General features: G+C 38.0%; 1 protein-coding gene across 2 annotated transcripts in view; it reads left to right on the forward strand.

The window, feature by feature from the left end:
• Scaper (S-phase cyclin A associated protein in the ER) overlaps positions 1-20,389 on the forward strand; it is a 329,952-nt gene that overhangs the window by 125,639 nt on the left and 183,924 nt on the right. For both annotated transcript variants that reach the window (XM_075965840.1, XM_075965839.1), the window contains exon 21: positions 16,345-16,481. In XM_075965840.1, the coding sequence (XP_075821955.1) occupies positions 16,345-16,481 (137 nt within the window). The remainder of the gene's footprint in view (positions 1-16,344; positions 16,482-20,389) is intronic.

Here is a 20,389-nt window from a genome sequence, read left to right on the forward strand (position 1 = left end):
ATCTGTCCATCCATCATCCATTCATCTATCTAATATTTAATTTTTTTTTGAGACAGAGTATCACTGCATTACCTAGACTGGTCTTAAATTCAGTTTTCCCTTCCTTAGGCCTCTGAATGATAGGATAGCATTTGGCTTTTAGTTTTAATTTGAAAAATAAATTTAATGATTATCTTTATGTGTTGAAGATTTTGTTGAAAATATGTATTTTGCCCGACATATATGTATATGTAACACATACAAGCCTGGTGCTCACAGAAATCAGAATAGGTGTGATTGCCTGTAAGATCTGTTTTTAAACAAATTATTAGTTTAATGATCAAAACTACGAAAACATTTTCTTTCACTTTGACTTTCCTGTGATGGTTCCAAGGAATTATTTTATACCTTTAAAATTAATTTCTTACACCTACTAATTATTCCTGCATTCTCTACTTGATTTGTAGATGTAGCCCACCCTTAGTTCTAAGACTTTTTTATTTTTGTTCTTAATTTGATTTTTAGATGAATCTCTCAGATAGCTTTTTCCCATGGTTTGTTCTTATAAAGTATTCGGTACTTTATATTATTGTAGTGTCCTTTACAATACCTTGCTTCATTACAGTGTGTATATTATTATACAAAATTAACAAAAACTTTCAGTTAAAGAGATAGAAGGATGTTTTGGAATTTTTTCTTTTTAAAGAGTTCAATTTATGACTGTCATTTTATTGTGCTCTTAGTTATAGTTCAATAACTTGGCAAATGTACATTCTCTTGAACCCATCATCATGGTCAAGACAGCTCATCCGGTTCCTCATCTGTGCATCTATTGATTTCTGTCTCTGTTTTCCCAATTTTTAGAGAGGTATTTTGAAGTTTCTGGTTTTAATTGTAGGCTTATCAGTTTTTTGACAGAAGTACCAAAAACTGTTACATTGTCTTGATTGACTCCTTTAATAGTGTAAAATTACCCCTTTATCTTTGGTCTTTTTTTTTTTTGCTGTGAAAAATCTCCCTTGCCTCATATTAATATAACAATTCCCTAATTTTCTTTTTACCTTTGTATCCTATTTTTGAGAATATTTGTTGCTGCTGCTGCTGATAAGAAGTTGATGGCTTCCCACAGCCTTGTCCTTATGACTGCATACCACTAGAGATGGAGCAGTACTGCCTCTGATCATTACCTCCCTTTTTGATCTGAATCTCAAGGGCGATGCTCTTGTAATATGTAGCATCATTGCTACTCTGTTATTGTAACGATATCCGAGGGTGCTGCTAACAATCCAAATTCCTAGAGATGAGCATTGTGAGAAAACCCCTTTTGCTTTTTTGTAAGACTTGGATCGTTACAGTTCAACTATTTCTCACTGCAGAATTGAGCTTAGACCTTCTGCAGCCTCCACAGCATAATCTAGTAATGAGGTTGTTGAACTCTGAGCCTTTCTTTGAGTCATCTGTTAAACCTCAGATTAGATCAGAAAGAATGTCAGGATCTGCACAGGAAAGCCCTTGCCTCATTCATCACCTTCACCTACTAGAAAACTGAAGGAGAATTTGTAATTGTCACTGAGTGGCAGGGGGACAGATGGCAAACTAGAATCCTTATCAGGGGATGGCTTTTTCTCTTTTGCTTGGTGTCTGTTTCACTGTATTTCATTAGCTTCATTTTTCTTATCTGTCACTTCAAACAATATAATACATAGATTGTAATTGATAAAACCCCTACTGTAGTGTAATCTGGAATAGAGGACCTTACCAGAGTTGAGCCTTTTGTATAATTAAAATGCCCCTTCTAGTTTAAACTTGTCAGTGCCTTATATTTTTAATTTCATTTTTCAAAGAATTCTGTCATTAAGGGCACCATTTTGACAGAGGATACTGCATTTCAGGCTTTTTCAAATTTACTGTTTGACAAATTTATAAGCCATAAATATAATGGAACTCTTAAGCCTTTTTATTTCTTGACATATTTTTAAGAATTTTCTTGTACACTGCATTAGGGCCTCACCAGGGAACAATGGCAATGGTGTCATATGAACCTACCTATGATATATATTACAGTTTCTTAAATCTCTCAACATTATCAACACCCCTGTTTTAGTGTGAGCTAACTTCTTCGTGTGGTGCCTTCATTTTTCATAGTCTTAGGTTAGTCCCCAGAAATAGTACAGCTAACAAAAAGCTGTCAGTAGTTATGATTCAACTTTAAAGAGTTTGTCCAAACTGGTTCTTGCAGATAAGATCAGATTATGAGGAATGATGTCAATCAAAAGAAGAGTTTGTTATAGATATTTTTAAACTCTAGCCAAAAATTCTGATATCCAGAGAATGGTTCCTCCTTAACAGAAACAGCTAGCCCAAGTTCTTGACACATAGTAGGTGTTGAGTTAAATGTTAGTGATTTGAGCTAAAGCTTACATATGTATTATTTTCAGTGTCTTGTTTCTGTGAGCACAATTTGAAATATTGACTTATCTAAAAATGCCATGTTTTAAATGAATGTTATTTTATCTGCCCTTTCTTTCTCTTTTCCTCCTGACTTTCTGTCTCCTCTTCCTCTTCTTCCCATTTTGCACACCGTCTTTTCTCCTTCTCTTATCTTTTTACCTCCAATATTTCAAGTTGTTTGGCCTTGTCCTTCTGAGAACACAATAAATGCAGGTTTAAATTCTTTTGTCTTCCATTTCTTGCTTTTGATAGAAGTCAGGGGGAGAGTGTTGTAAAAGTACCTTAACAGCTTTAAGACACACGTATCTTTTGTTTTCTATGTTCATCATCTAAATATACATTGAACATGAAGTATTCTTCTTTGTCTTTCTGCTTTAAAAATTAATTAATGATATAACAATAGTCAAAGAAATAGAGACATGATTATGAGATGTATGACAATGTATGAAACTGAAAGAGGAATGGAAGAATGTTTTCTATGTTCATCATCTAAATATACATTGAACATGAAGTATACATGTTCATCATCTAAATATACATTGAACATAAATATACATTGAACATGAAGTATTCTTCTTTGTCTTTCTGCTTTAAAAATTAATTAATGATATAACAATAGTTAAAGAAATAGAGGACATGATTATGAGATGTAATGACAATGTATGAAACTGAAAGAGGAATGGAAGAAGAAATTATGTGATTATACTTTAATTTAATCAAAATATAAAGAAATATTTTAATATAAAAAATCTGTTTTTTGGCAAACTAAGAGTGGAATACATAATAATTTTAATAATGTAATAAAAACATTTTGTTGTTGAATAAAGTAATATTGAATTTTAGATTTCAAACTACATTCAGAAGTTACAGGATGAAGCTGAGAGAAAACAGTTTTTAAGGTAAAACATAACCATAATTTTCTGCCTGTGCAGATTCCGATCCAGCATCACCCTCATCTTAAACATGAGCCTTGGATCTGAAGAACCTAACTGAACCTAATTGAAGCATGACTTTAGATTTATTTCATTTTTATTTTTTATTTTTTCAAATATTTATTTATTTATTTATTATGTATACAATATTCTGTCTTGTGTGTATGTCTGCAGGCCAGAAGAGGACATCAGATCTCATTTCAGATGGTAGTGAGCCACCATGTAGTTTCTGGGAATTGAACTCAGGATCTTTGGAAGAGCAGGCAATGCTCTTAACCCCTGAGCCATCTCTCCAGCCCCTTATTTCATTTCTAGAAGAAGACTTTAGTTTTTTTGGCAAACAGTTTCTCACTATGGAGCCCTGGCTGTCCTGGAACTTATTATGTAGACCAGGTTGGCCTTGAACTCACAGAGACCCACCTGCCTCTGCCTCCTGAGTGGTGGAATTAAAGGTTGTGTGCCTCTATGCCTGGCTAAGAAATGGTGATTTTTTTTTCAAAGCAGACATTTAAATCATTTTAAAGGATCTGTAACCATTAGCATTCTTAAAAATTCAGTTTGGCATTATAAGATGTTAATGATGTGAAGTTGATCATTTACTTAGTGCCATATTTTATGAAATGTGTTTTTTTGAAAAGCCATACTATTGACAATTCAAAGTTTTGTGTTTTATCATTTATATTTTGTACTTATTCTGTTTTAGAACATTATTTCTCATAGATCATGTGTTGTAATAGGAGCGGCGGGGCTGCGTCCCCAGCACCCCAGCCGCCTGGCTAGCTTATGCCCCAAAATAACAACACACAAACTGTATTCTTTTAAACACTGCTTGGCCCATTAACTTTAGCCCTTACAGGCTAATTCTCATATCCCGATCAACCCATCTCTAATAATCTGTGTAGCATTAGTCTTACCGGGAAGATTCTAGCCTACGTCCATGCTGGGTCGGAGTTCATTGCATCTGCCTCAGAGAGCAGAGCTATCGCGTCTGCCCGGGAGAGGGGAGCGTGGTGTCTCTCTCTGAGCTCACTTCCTCTTCCTCCCAGCATTCTGTTCTGTTTACTCCTCCCACCTATGTTGTAACCTATCAGGGCCAAGCAGTTTCTTTATTGCTTAACCAATGAAATCAACAGATTGATATGTGACACTCCCACATCAATCATGACTTTTGCGTATATAGCTCAGTTTTGTCTGGGTTTTTGGTTTTGGGTTTTTTTTTTTTGGTAAAATAAGAAACTTGGAGGAGCCATTAGGAGGAGTCTGACAAGATATCAGAATCCAAATTTAGGATCAGTCATTTCATTTAATATAGTAAAGTATGATAGAGAATCTGGAGTCTTATATGCGGGAAAAGGTAATTAAAAGATTAATAAGATAAAATCTTTGACAAGATGTCTGTATAGGTATTAGTGTACTTATGTACATCATTTGTACTTCATGTCATAGCAATATTTAGTAAGACTTGAGTTGTGACTTAAAAACTAGACTTAATGTGTGTCTAGTTTTTTTGCATTTATTACATTGACATTTAAAATATTAGGAAGGAAATTTCGGATTTATCATTTGTTCTCTTTAGTATACTTTATTTTCTTTAAACTTATTTATTATGTATGCAGTGTTCTGTCAAATGCATGTCTGCATGCCAGAAGAGGGCACCAGATCTCATTATAGATGGTTGTGAGCCACCATGTGGTAGCTGGGAATTGAACACATCACCTCTGGAACTTCTAAGCCATCTCTCCAGCCCCCTCTTCAGTTTACTAAGTAAGTGGGTACAGGAGACGTCCTGTGCTGAGTTGCAGGTGTGATGGGGAGCTGTGCACTTGGCTTCTTTCTGCTCCTGTTAGTGCTTACTTAGAGACAGCAGTGAAATGCTGTTATGGATCTTTTCTGCATACTGGACTCCCATAAGGCTGAAATTTGCATTTAGAAAATTCAGTTAGGAAAGAAGAAGGCCCAGAACTACTTCAGGATGAGATCCGGTGCTCATTGCTTCACATTGCGACTGTATCTCACTCATGCCCATACCACAGTAATTAGAATTCTGAGTAGCTATAGAAGGTGAGTGTTTCTTACTCAGTAATGCTTATTCTCCCGTGAAGTAAACCATCCTGCAGTAACTGTAACTTTGTGTAAATTTACTTTCTTTGAAGAGCCTGCTTTTCTTTGCATTTCTTTAATTAATTTTAATCATTATGAATATACTAATATGCATTCATAAAAATGATCAAAGAAAAACAGTAATGCTTACTGTTAACATTTTGATCTAGTTATATTCACCATTTATGTACTAATATACATATCTTAACTAAACATATGTTCAGTGTGTTAAACAAATTTGAGCCCTGAAACTTTTATTTAAGATTGTGTAATGAAAACTTAGAAATGTTACTTTTTAAAAAACTGATCCAATGATGTGTAGCAATTTCTTAACAGATATGCCATAATTGTATAATTAATTGTCTGCTTCTGTGTTATTATATATTTACTAAAATGGAGTCATTTATACCTTCGTTTTCTTATTCTAATTCTATCAAGGTGAAATTTTTAAAAATAACTATTAGAGCCGGGTGGTGGTGGCGCATGCCTTTAATCCCAGCACTCGGGAGGCAGAGGCAGGTGGATCTCTGTGAGTTCTAGGCCAGCCTGGTCTACAAGAGCTAGTTCCATGACAGGAACAAAAAAGCTATGGAGAAACCCTGTCTCAAAAAAAAAATAACCATTAAAAACTGAGCATTTATGAACTGTTAAGGAGACAGGGTTGTAGAGCTTGTTTACCATGTGGGCTGTTAGCAGTGTCCATCTATGGGACAGTGTGTGAAGAGAGACGGGAATGCCAGATCTAACAGCACCATTGTCCTTCGTTATCATCTTTACTGGTCAGAGTTCTAGCTGCCTCGATGAGTTGATGTAAGAGGAAGTAAGATTGTTGTGTTTTCTAATTTTATTTTTATTTTTAATTTTTTTGTAACAAGTTCTTACTTTGTGCCTTGGCTGGCCAGGAACTTGCTATGCAGAAATCCACCTGTGTCTGTGTTCTTAATACTAGTATTAAAAGTGTGCACCACCATACCCAGCCCAATTTACCTGATTTTAGCCATTAAGAAACAATGGGGTGTAAGACGTGGTGTCAGAATGTGATTTTTAAAAAGGATCAGAATAAAAAGTTCTGCTCTAGGTTTCAGCACGGAGGGAGCTTACATCATAATAAGAATAACCAGTAAGTAGGAGAAAACCATACTTAAACCCTAATCTCACGGAGTGAACCCCTACTAGAGATGGAGTGCAGAATGCTGCCTTCAGGCACAACTTGTAAGCCACGGAGCAGTGAAACCATCACACTGGACCACTCCGTGGATAGGAAAAAAAGTATATTTGGGAAATCAAACTGCTAGGTTGTTCTTGGGGGTGGCAAGAGGGGGCAGAGGACAGCCTTGTTACTTTTAAGGGCACATGTACTGGCAAGAAGAGAGGTGCAGCCAGATTTAGTATAGGGGCAGTTGCAGCCAGGGATTTAGCATAGGGGCTTTGCTCTCTTGTAGGCTGTTTATGTTAATCAGGGACTAGATTCCTTTGCAAGAGGTAGCTGATCACTGGTAAGCAGAAACCTGCCTTGTGAGATTCCTGGGGAATAGTGAGTTTAGGTTTTTGTTTACCCTATAGCAATCCTTCTATTTACCTGAGTAAATAGAAGTCCTTCTGTTTAAGACATTGTCACCAGCACTGCCATATTGGGGGTCCACTTTGGCCTTATTATTACTTAGGTGTATTGGATTCTGACCTAGACCAAGGAGTGCACAGCTGCAGCTTACCAACTAGTGGGGAGATGCTCGAAGAATCTTCCTTTCTGTGCTCTGCCGTGGGATTAGGTGAAAGGCATTTGAACCTTATCTTACAAGCTACTGTAAGCAGTTTTGTCAGCACAGTTATTTAGTGTGCTCAGGTTCTTTGCTACTCTGTGCTTGGCAGTTAACTTTTAGCATTATACATGAGAGTCAGTCTAGAAAGGTGATTGGATTGATGTATACCTATCACTTCTAGTAAAGTAGTACATTGTTTTTATGTTCCTGCAGGAGATGGTTTTCTTCCATATTTACACATTTAAATATCAGTAGCATATGCTATTAGTATATGACTACTATGCAAGATATGTGTTGATTTTAATTTTGGCTCTTAAATACTTAGAAATAATATTATTGTGATTTCATTTACTATTTTTGTTAAAGAAGGAATTTCAAAGTTCATATGTACGTGTTATTTGTGTTTGTGTAGTGACTGTCTTCCAAACCGGTTATTGTGGTGAATTTATAGCATGTATAGTAGTAGACAGAAAAGTCTGCTAAACCCCTATGTCCTCATTGCCAGCCTTCCAGTGACAAATTCAAGATGACACCTGACTCAGTGACATTTCGTTTATGTCCACTAAATCTGTTTTTGAAATCTTTTGCAGTGATTTTTAAGTGGTGGCTCCTTTTAGGGGTATAATTCTGACTATAGAAACCTAGGGCTAAGTATATACTAACAGAAATTGAAAACTGAAATTTGTGCCCTACCAATGTTGAAGCATGCATGGGCAGCCCATATGTGGTGGTTCTGTTGAACTTGTCCATATTGGGTTTCATGGTCTAAGTTGATAAGGATGACTGACCAGTTCTCATTACAGCTGGTTGTGGACCCACCATGTGGTTACTGGGAATTGAACTCAGGACCTTTGGGAGATCTCTTAACTCCTGAGCCATCTCTCTAGCCCCACCAATCAGTGGTGATTACTTTTTTAAATGGCTTTCCCACTTTAAATGTTTAATTGCATTTATCTACTTAGTGCAGGCATTCATTTGCCTCTCTCTCTCTCTCTCTCTCTCTCTCTCTCTCTCTCTCTCTCTGTCTCTCTGTCTCTGTCTCTCTCTCTCTGTGTGTGTGGGAGAGAGAGAGCGAGAGCGAGAGCGAGAGCGAGAGCGAGAGAGAGAGAGAGAGAGAGAGAGAGAGAGAGAGAGAGAGAGAGAGAGAGAGTTAGGGCATGCATATGTGGAAGTCAGAGGTCAACTTGGAGGAGTTTGTTCTCTCCTCCCACCATATGGGTCCTGGGTAGCTAACTTCAGGTCATCATACTCAGAGGCAGGTTCCTTCTGCTCCCTGAGCCTTCTCACTATGCCTTGAGACATATTTTTTATTAGATTACTTAGAAAGTGCATAATGGAATAAGTTTTACCTTTCATCAGTGTTTTGCTTTTTATCTTTGAGAGTGATGAACTGTCTCTTTAAATACTTTGTTTTATTTTTTAAACCTATTTCTTTTTATAACTGTCTGTACTCTTTTTCTTCTCTCTCCTAAGCCTTTGTACATTTATCCAATACTATGATCTATTCAAATTATTTTGTATATGTAGACGTAATGTGACCAGGAGTGCTTTTTTTTTTTAATGCTAAGTGAGCATGGCTAGGATCAACTCCCTGGCCCTGCCTGTTTGTTCCACCCAGTCCAACAAGGTGGAGGCATGTTCACTGCCTCTGCAAGTCATGTGCACCACCCCAGCTCCAGGGGCACAGCAGGTCTTTGTCACCATTAAGCAGTTTGTAACGCACTGTTCACAGACCCCATTTAAATGCAGGACCTCCCAAAAGAGCCATAGTTCATTCTGCTAGCACAAACCAAGAAGTCAGATCTTAAAGAAGCCAAGTAATTTTTGCCGTTAACATTGAGTCTGGAAGATTTCTCTTAAAGGAGCTGTGCCTTTTCTTGACACCAGCAAACAGAAACTATCTGAAAAAATGTGGCTACCAAGAAGCTGTGCCTAATTCTGTTCATTTGTGTCCAGAATTTCTTCTCAGGCTCTCTCAGTTTTTATGTGGATGTATTTGGCCCACATTGGCGAGTCATGTTATAGGCAGAGACTGCTTGCTCGTTTCCCAACTGCTCAGACCTGAGTATTTACACACCTGAATAATTACACAGAAACTATTTTTAACTACAATACTGCTTGGCCTGTTAACTCAGGTGTCTTTCTAGCTAGCTCTTACTTCTCAAATTAACCTAATTCTATTAATCTGTGTATGGGCACAAGACTGTGGCTTACTGGGCAGCTCCATGGTATCTTCCTGACTCAGCCTTTTCTCTCTATATCTCTGTTTGTATTTCCCACTTTGACCTTTGCCTTAGGTCGAAGCAGCTTTACTCATCAACCAATAAAGCAACACATACAGAGATGGACATTCCGCATCACACGCCCCTGTCAATACTCACTTACTGTATAATTCCTTCCTGGTTTGATGTAAAACAACTATTTATTGTACCCAGTAGTGCATTCTTTTTAAAATCAAATGGTTATCTTGGGAAAGGAGAGAGAAAAGATGATCTTGCTCTTACAAAAAAGTCAAACATAAATACATGAGTATTTGTTGTATTGCTATCTTTTATATCAAAAGTGTTAAGCTCCCCACATGATTAATAATTAGATATCAGCAAGATTGTATGTAGCTGTGAAATACAACACCTGCACTCACTAACTTTGGTTGTAGAAAAATTAGTGGGAAGAGTATATATTTTGAATATCTAAGGAAAAACAACTCATAAAGTATTAAGGTACATCCAATTTTGTTACACACACACACACTATGAAAAGGACGCAAGTGGGACCCTGACTGGCTAGCCCACAAGGGATGAGGGACAAACATGGCCAGGCAGATAGAACCTAAGTGGAAAGTTTTATTGGAAGAAGGGAAGGGCATGGGGAAAGGGACGGGAGAGAAGGGAAGAGAAAAGAAAGAGAGAGAGACAGAGAGAGAAAAAGAGAAGAAACTGGAAAGTCCTGCCTGCCCCTTCAGAAGAGCACCAAGAAAGAGACTAGGAGTGGGCAGAGCTTGTCTCTTAAAGGACCTTTGTACTTGCATAGTGACATAGCAGCCATAGGACCCTGGGATGGTTAGAGTACTGCCTAGGTTCATCCTTAGATGACAGGAGGCAGCATAATGCCTGAATCCTAATGAGGGGGGCAGAGGGGAAAGGGGAGGAAGGATAGAGAGGGAAAGGAGAATAAACATCTTTAGAATATATTCTGAAATAATAGTTATTTGGGGTTGCTAAGAGTCATAGGATTTTTCCTTTTAATTTTATTAATTTTTCTATGCTTAACATGTATTGATTTTGTACTAAGTAAAACTTTTAGTCAATCAAATAAACAAATTTTTATTCTTAATTTTGAGATTTTAAATAAGTTGGTTGGTGTGTATGGATTGTATATACAATACATATGTAAATGTATTTTATGTTTTAAAAGTATGATTCTTTGAGGGTTTTACTCTATCCCAGTATATTCAGAGTATAACCTAGGATGGCTTCAAATTCATGACAACGCTCCAACCTCAACCTTCTAAGTGCTACTATTACAGGTGTGCATCACTGACTAAAAAAGTAAGGTTCTTTGTAGTTCTGTGTAGTTAGACTTTATTTGTCTTGCCAGCCAACTCCCAAATCATGGCATGGAGGCTTATTGTTAATTATGAAAGGTTGACTGATAGCTTAGCCTTGTTTTTAACTGGCTCTTACAACTTAACTCATTTTTATTAATCTGTATTTTGTCCTGAGGCTCATTTATCTCATCTATGTACTGTCTATCCTATCCTGCTTTTCTGCTTCTTCTGTGTCTCTTGGCATCTCATGGCATCTCCACCCTTCTTTTCCAGCATGCTTTCTGCCCCCAAAATCCTGCCTAGCTATTGGCCATTCATCTTTTTATTAAACCAATCAGAGTGACATATCTTTACATAATATAGTCAAATATCTTGCAACAGTTCTAGTTAGGGTCTAATTCTTTTTGTAGAATGTCTTTCATTGGTTATAGGACCCTTAAGGATCTCTAATAGAGATATAAATGGCATATATGCATCTGAAAATAATATAATTGGGCCTTTTATAAAATGTCATTTGGGGCATTCTCGTTATGTAGTGTAGGAATAAAAATGGCATATAGAGTGTAGCCTGTATAAGCAGTAGAGGGAGAAGGGATGTAGAGTATTGACAATAGGTTGTCTCGTGCAGGTCTTTCATACAGACACAGCCTTTGCAAATTCATATGTACAACAGTCCTGTTGTATCTGGAAACCAGTGTTTCCACATTTCCCTCTGGCTCTTACCATCTTCCTACCACCCCTTCCACACAGATTCCTGGTCACTGAGTGGGAGGGCTTTGATGAAGACATCCCATTTAAGACTGAGTTCTCCAGAGTCTCTCACTCTCTGCACATTTCCAGTTATGAGCCTCTGTCTTAACTCCCATCTGTTGCAAGAAGAAGCTTCTCTGATATGGGGTGAGAGAGGCACTGATCTATGGTATAGTATAGTGTGTCATTAGGATTCACTATATTTCTGTGTTCTTCTGGCACAATAACAAGTTCAAGCTAGACTGTGTCCCAGTGTTAATCCTGGGATTCACCAGAGAAGAACCAGTTCCACAGTTCATTGAAGCAAACTTTAATTAATTACTGACCAGGATGGTCTTTTGTCAGGACAACTCCCTGGGATTCCCAGCTGAGTGATCCCAAGACATGTGTTGTAGGGCTTTTAAAGAACAAACCCATATGGCCACCCATATTTTCACTGTGGCTTGACTGTTATTTTCCAAGAACTACAACTCCCAGCATTCCAGAAAGTTGCAAGTTCCTTGGGCAGGTGGGCTTACAGGTTAACGTTAACTTTTAAGTCTTTTAAGCACTGAGGGGAGGAGTAGACAGGGAAACCTACCCCTACCCAAGAAGCCATTTGCAACTGATACCTGTTAACAAAGGGACAGTTGATTTTCTCCAGTGGAGTGTCATTGGGTGTAGCAACCACTCCAGGACAGGCCCTAGGCCCAGTAGGTGGTTAACACAAAATGACCTCAGTCATGTGTGTCTGTGTGTCTGTCTGTACTGTTTGTTTTGTCTTATTATTTTTTTTTTGTTTTATTAGTTTTTTGTTTGTTTTGGTTTTTGTGGAGTTTTTGCTGTTGGTTTTTTGTTTTGTTTTGTTTTTTGAAAGAGAGGTGGGGAGGATCTGGGAGGGGTTGGAGAGAGGAAAACATGATCAAAATATTGCATGAAGAAAATTAAGTAAAAAAATCCTTGGAAAACCAAAATAAGCAAACAACAACAATAATAATAATCAAAGCGAAACTGGTGAAAGGTTGCAAGCTTCTTCCCTAAAGTCAAGATTGTTAGGTGGGGGTTGATGAAGGTGGTGTGGAAATGAAAGAAAGCGAAGCTGGCCTCTCCAGAGGTAGAATTGTTCCTTTAGTCACAATCTCAAAGGAAGTAGAGACTCAGCAAATGGCACTGGGGGCTTGGAGGATAGACAGTTCCGTCTGCAGCGTGCCCTGCAGCCTCCAAGTGGTGGATCGAATGGAGGTTGGTGTATTGGTCCCTGAAGCCTCTTGGGTCCTCACTGTGCACAGAAGTTATTCGTCAAGTCCACTTCCCTGTTTGCAGTTTCTCAACCCATCTGAGGCTTTTCCATCAGTAACCCTTTAAGATAAAGTTGTCTGGAGAGATGGCTCGGAGGTTAAAAGAACTGGCTACTCTTCCAGAGGTCCTGAGTTCAATTCCCAGCACCCACATAGTGGTTCACAACCATCTGTAATAAGATCTGATGCCTGTTTCTGGCCTGCATGCAAACATGCAGTCGAGACTCTGTATGCATAATAAATAAATAAGTCTTTTAAAATTGTCCACTTTTTGGTAACACTACCAAAAATTTAATCAGAAAAATTAAACAAGTAAAAGTTTGAAGCAGAAGCTAGGTTTAGTGGCACATGCCTGAAAGCAAAGCACCAGGAGGACCATGAATGTATTTAAGGCCACTGTAGTCTCTGTAGTTAGTTTTAGAAATGGATTGACTTTTCAAAAGTACACTTATGTATCTACATATATATTTACCACTTAGATCATTGCTTTTCATTAGTGCCAAAGTATAAAGGTCTTCTCTGAGACAGGCAATGTTATCAAATCATTCCTTCTACTTGTGAAAAATTGCCTTTTGGGTGGAAGGTCTGTGAGTCTTCCTTTTTCCTCATTTTTTCTCCTCCTCCTTTTCTTATGATGCTATGAGAAGAAGAATATGAGCATGTTTCCACAGTTGAAACTCATTTCACAGCTCTAACACAGAAAACCAACAGTATAGGCTCTACAGCCAACATCTGGTTTTGGTCCCTGTTCCTCCATCAAAGTTTTAACTGTCTTGCTTTGGACACTTTAAGACTGTTCTATTACTTGACGTGGAGAAAATAGAATTATATCCTTTTACTTGTGCTCTAAGTTTAGTTCTAAGGCCTAAATAAATGGTTTTTTGTGTGAAACACTTTGCTAAACCTGTATTGTGTAATATTTAACACATAATAGTGTGTGCCATATGCCAGGCACAGTTTTAAAGAGAAAGTTTGTTTTATCGGGGACGATAAGTAAATATGTGCTGTTATGGAAGCTCCAGGAGAAAATAGAGTAAGGAGCTAACCAGCAGTAGAGGCCATTGCTAAAGTGCTAGAGGGTTTTGGGGGGGGGTGCTTTTGATTTTTTGAGACAAGGTTTCTCTGTATAACAGCCCCCTGGCTGTCCTGGAACTCACTATGTATATCAAGCTGGCCCAAACTCACAGAGATCCACCTGCCTCTGCCTCCTGAATGCTGAGATTAAAGGCATGTGCCACCACTGCCTGGCTAAGATTATTTTAGTTGAGAACATGCACATCCTGGTGAAAGACTACTATTGGCTAAGAAACAGCATGCAGAGTTCTGAGACAGTAATGTTTCCGAGGAGTTTGGGGAAGAGGAAACCTGATTGTGGTTTTACTGGAAACAAGTGTGACGGCTGTGGTGCGAGTGATGTCAGAAGTTTGTGAACTGTGGCACGAAAAGTACATTTTAACCTTGTATGACAAAAATAAACAAGTATATGTGTAGTGTGTGTACACATAGGTGTGAGCTGCAGTCACCTGTGTGCATGTGGAGGTCAGAGGTCAACTTCAGTTACCGTTCTCTATTGCTCTACACCTTGTTGGTTTTTTTATTTGTTTTTTGACAATCTCTCAATGAAACCAGAGTTCATTGTTTTCACCTGGACTAACTGAAGGAGGCTCCGGTATCTGCCTGTCTGTATCCTCAGTGCTGGAGCTACAGCCACTTGTTGCCACACCTATACCTGGCTTTTACATTGGTGCTGGGCTGCTAACTCAGGTTCTTATGTTTGCACAGCAAGCACTTTGACCACCGAGCTTTCTGTCTAATCTTGTCCCCCAAGGTTTTAAATACATTTATAGTAAGTATGTATTTAAAGTTATGGCATTTGATTTTACAAAAAGGGTACAAGTATACTTCCCTCCTCCTCAGACTGTGGAAAAGATATTTAAAGATCTTTTTCTTTTAAATGTACATGACTTTTTCCCTTCCCATCTTCCCTTCTCTATTGCACCCCCTCCAGCTCTTCCCATGTTTTCACAGTGTCTCCCTCTCAAATTGATGGTTTCCTTTTCTTTGATTATTATGTAATGTCAAGAAGCCTTGTGATGAAAGAGTCTTGGGGAGGAGGAAGTGATCTATAGGGCAAAGGCTGGAAGAAAGATACGGAGAGTGGGCCTTGATGTTGGTTCCCTAACAAGGACAGTTTGCAGTTTGGTTAGGGTTGGTAAAGCATTTGCTAGACTCATGAGCTCAAGAGAAACAGAGTTAAAGAGGTAAAGGCAGAGAGGTTAATACACTTCCAACACATTCTGCTGTCCTAAGGTAGTAGCCTAGGGGAACAAGACAAAAGATCTCTTGGATGAGTTAAATGGAAAGTATTTAAGTGACTTAAGTAGAACGAAAAGCTTGAAGAATCAGAGAAATAGAGATATAAAAGGGAGAGAAGGAATAATATCTTGTGTACATTTGGGAGTCTTAGTCCTAACCGGAGCATGAGTGTGCTTATAGAATAGTGGGAAAAAGACAAAGTGTATAGGCACATAGAGTGGTTGGTAAATTGGTCATGGGAGTATATGCAACTTCTAAATAATGCTACTTTTCTTAGTTAAAGAAACATGGGTTGCAACTGAGACATAAGGGATGAAGGAAGAGGATAACATGTATTTGAGATTTGAAGTGTTGGTCTGAAAACACTTTCTAGGAAGATGAGCGTGTGAACAAGCTAATAATGTATGTGTGCTTAACTGCCTGGCATTTGTGCTTGAGGTACGGTGTCCTAAAACAGTAGAGAATTTGGCAGTTTCTCCTATAGATACATTAATCTTCTGTAGCTACAGATACAGAATAGGTGGAGAGCTAGATGTAGAATTGGAATTTGCTGTGTAGGTGTGAATGAAGAGAGAGGGAGAGGAGTTGAGTACCTGAAATGGGGTAGTTCCAATGAGAAGGCATAACATCTAAGATGATGAGAAGGGAAGAAATCAAATGCTGTGTTCCAGCCCAACCACAACTGTCTCTAGTGCTATATTTCCATTCTCCCTCTGGCATGTGTTCTCTGAGATGACCTTCCTCTTCTTCCCCTTTCTCCACTCTTGTCCAGATGGACACATACAAATCCAGCATCTGCTCAGACCCTATTCACCATTGAAAGCACAGCAAACGCTGTGCTACCTGCTTGCCGTCTTCCCTCTTCACCCTCAGTGAAGTGCTGGCTTGTCTTCCCCTCGGCTCCTACAGCGCATTAAATGACTAACTTGTATGGTGCTGTAATTGTGTGTGTGTGTGTGTGTGTGTGTGTGTGTATGTGTTTTAACTTCCCCTTTGTACCTGTGCGTCCATGTATCCTTAGTGTATATTATATTTTATGTTAACCAAAAATTTGATGAGCCATTGAAAATCTCAAGTAAACAGATTCTTCAGTGTTTTTCAAAGCAACTGTGAAAGCCATTATTGTCTAGGAGTTACTTTTAGTTTCTTTTACAACCTGTGTACTACTCTCTGGTGATCTTGTATTGTTTTAAAATATCATCACTGTCATCATTGTGTTTATTATTTTGCAGGAACATCTGTCTTTGAAGAAATATGTTGTTGACATTGTGATTGAAAGTGCAGCTCCATCAGAGCCTGTGAAAGATGGAGAAGAACGGCAAAAGAATAAGAAAAAAGCTAAAAAGATAAAGGCACGGATGAACTCCAGGTAACATAAATGTCTTTATATATAAAACAAAAGCTCTAAGGGATGGGTCATTTAGTTTAATGGAATAAAAAACATTTAAACTTCTTTGCTTCAAAAAGCTTTGGAAATAACACTGATGAACCTAATTTATAGCCACTTTCTTTGATTGAGAAAGAAAGCAGAGTATTGATCCAAAGCCCTCACTTTCACCTGCTAAAGGGCTCTTCTTATAATTAGATGCCAAGGCCATGCCAAACTTGTGTCTCTTCCTGCATACAATAGTACATTTAAATATTTGTAAACTAAGCCTATTTTTCTTTCCAACTATTGATTTTTAAATGAAGTATCAAAGAAAATCAATAGCAATCAACAAATAGAAGTCAGCTGGCTGTGGTGTCAAAGCCCCATGACAGGGTTTAATTAATTTGGTTGCCTGTCACAGGAGGAAAAAGTTCAAGAAATATCTTAAAATGGAAAGTGAGTTATCAGACCTGTAGTTTATCATCAACCTACAAAGTGACATCTGAGACCAGACAGCTGTGTAGTACATTACCTCACAAGCTTTAAGTGTCACATGGTGACTGATGGGTCTTGTTTGAAGACACAAATATAGTTCTTTCTTATTTGGTACCTGTAGGATTTGAGAGAAAACATTCTGAACCTTACCTTTTATCATGAGTGTCCCAAAAGTTGGCAACTCTTAACCTGTGGAATTATTTTGAAAAATGTGGAACTTGTCTGTAGTTCCCATGTCCAGACTGGGATCTGTCAAGGAATCTGTTTCATCTCACAGAATCAGACATAACTTCAGAGTGATTTGTTTCTTTGAAAGTGGATAGTTAGAAACCAAGTAATGGTTTTTCTGATTTGACTTCACAAAGAAGAAAGTGCCATTCCTTGTGTATAATCTTGTTTGTGAATTTCTTGTGTATAATCTTTTGTTTGTTTGTTTGTTTGTTTTTGGTTTTGTGAGAAAGGTTTCTCTGTGTAGCTTTGGAACCTGTCCTGAACAGACTGGCCTTCAACTCACAGAGATCTGCCTACCTCTGCTGAGGCCTGAAATTAAAGGCATGCACCACCACCACTGGACTCTTGTGTATAATCTTAAAATGAGTTTTTATGGGTCGTTTATGCAAAGAACAGAAAAGACTTTCTTGAAGTTAGTATTTGCAGATACTGTGTGTGTCCTAATAGTTGTTTCGTAGTTTACTTCAGGGTATTACTGCCTTGATTTGAAGTTTCTGATGAGAACTTTTGACTGCCGTCTCATGGATACTTGTTTGATTCCCTTCTCTTGTCTGTGTACACTCACCACTATGTCCTGGTTGTATATGCCCTATAGTTGCTGATTACCAAGTTTACACCTTTAAGTGAAATTTAACGTGCCTAAAACAAAGTGCTCTCTGATATCCCTCTAACATCAGACCTCATTGTCTTCCCACTGCAAGGAATGAGCATTCTCTTGTCATTGTCCAGGTGAGAGCTCACTTGACACAAACTACATGTTCATTCTTACTTCAAATAAACTCACATGCTTTAAACTGTCTGCAGGAGCTCAAGCCAGACACAGTCTCATCATGGGGAGGGAAGGAAGACGCTGGGTCTGGAAAGTTGACTCAGGTGACCCAGGTTCATTCATAGTACCCACTTGGTGGCTCACAGCCACCTATAGCTCCAATTCCAGGGATATCTGATACCCTCTTCTGGCATTCTAGAACACCAGGCATACACATGGTGCAATACATACATGCAGACAGATACTCATATATGAAATAAAAGTAAATCTTTTTAAAATATAGACCACCTACATTGCCCTGAAGTTTCTTTGTCCCCTTCCTTCCTCTTTGTTTCCATCCCCTTCCTCCTTTCTCCTGACTTCTTTTCCACTCTCTCTCCTTTTGCTTTTTCCCCTGCGTTTCCCTTCTTTCCCCTATTCCCCTATTTCCCTTCTTTTTTCTCTTCCTCCTCCTCTTCTCTATCTTCTTTCTCTTCCTATCCTTTCATTCCCCTTCCCCATTTTCTTTCCCTACCTTCCTTTATCTCCCATTTCCTTTCCCTTTTCTTTTCTTCTCTTTTTTCTTCCCTCTCCTATTCCTTTCCTTCCCTTTCTCAGTGGATATTGAAACCAAAGTCTTACACGACAAGCCAATACAACCTTGAGTTGTCCACAGCTGCTTCATCATCCTCATCATCCTTATCATCCTCATCATCATCATCTTAAGACAGTATCTCTCTGTGTGGCTCTGTCTGACCCTGAACATTCAACAGTCCTCCTGCCTCTGCTTTCCTGAGTGCTGGGATTATGGGTGGGCCCTACCATACTCTTTTGTATGTCCTTGTACTCATTTTCCTACTACTTTGGCCTTTGGCAATCACTTACTTTTGGTAGCTTGTGAGTCCAGGTCATAAAACTACCTCCCAGAGTTTAGGTCAGAAGCCGCAGCATAGCAAAAGAAACTTAGAAAATTTCTTATCTGCTGGGCTATGGAATAAATTCACATGTGCTTTTCGAGTCATGTTCTTTATTCTTCTGCCTCTCTTGTCCTAATTATCTATAATTTCTTAGCTCCAATTCTTTATGTATTAAAATAAAATATAAAAATTCAATAAAATAAATCAAGCTCTATTTATTAAAATACAATTGAAATGCCACTATATTTTCCCTTTTTGTCTGAAATAAAGAAAAAGGCTAAAACTATAATAAGAAAACTATATACAATAAGTAAAACGTCTATACACAATATATACAGGCAATAAATACTTCAACAGTGTAATTCTTTTATCCTAATTGTCTATAATTTCTTAGCTCTAATTCTTTAGTTCCAGTTCTGTAGTTCTAAATCTTTTTCTAATTCTCTGTTTCAATTCTTTCTACTTCTCTGTTTACCTAGCTTAAATACATTTTTTACAGAATGCTTGAAGCAATAATAAAAAAATTACAAGAGTTCCATCTCATTGGTGAAAAGCACATTCCTTTGGATCAGTGATAAGGGCAGAGCCCTTTACCATGGCAATGCAGTTTCAAGGTTTCTGGCGATCAGGGACATGGTACCCAGAGAGATAGGCTATGAGACATAGTTCTTTTGTTTGCTAGACTTGGCAAATGAAGAATTGTCATGAATTTTTAGGCTTATGTTAATAACCTTGGTTAGACACTTGCAGCCCTTGAACTTGTGCATAGCTGTAAAGTTTTAAACTTAATGATGCATTTACAAAACCCTTTAGTCTAGTTTGAACTTGCTCTGAGGTGAAAGTGAGGTAATTGTGTGCAGTTAGTCTGAGAAAAAGGAACAAAACAGGCTTTTAAGTTCCTCACAGTCCTCATGGGACAATAGATCTAGTTATAAAACATATCTTAGTATATTTCCATATATCAGAATCATACAGGTTAATGAGAAGTCATCTTCCTGACCATCCACAGATATATGTGTGCTCAGTAGATGTGATATTTTCCCATGTTAAACACACAAGCAGTGGGGAAACATCCAAAACTATTTTAGTGTCCCAATATCCCCCTCTATAACACAGCCCTAATGACCTAACTGCCTTCCACTAGACAGTATGTCCTATAAACTCCACTAATTCCCAAGAGTGCTTAGGCCAGTGCATGTGCCTATAGGAATATGACCTCTGTGGGACATTCATGATCCAAACTGTTGACACTTTTCAATACTAAAGAAAAATATGTTTATTGCTGTTATCTCATTTCAACCTATTAACAGGGTTGAGCAAGGAGGAGTGGATATAAAGATCATAAAAGTATATGATAATTTTGTATTCATTTGTGTGTTGTGTTTTTTAGGGGGTATTTTTATTTTGTTTTTATCTGTAGTCAAGAATTCTGTCTGGTAAACTAACTTCCATAAATGGAAGAGACATACTGTCTTACATCTAAAAATTGAGTTTGCTTAATTGGGAAACTCTCCAGG

Source organism: Microtus pennsylvanicus, chromosome 3 (genome assembly GCF_037038515.1).
Source record: "Microtus pennsylvanicus isolate mMicPen1 chromosome 3, mMicPen1.hap1, whole genome shotgun sequence".
In the NCBI taxonomy this organism is placed as follows: Eukaryota; Metazoa; Chordata; class Mammalia; order Rodentia; family Cricetidae; genus Microtus; species Microtus pennsylvanicus.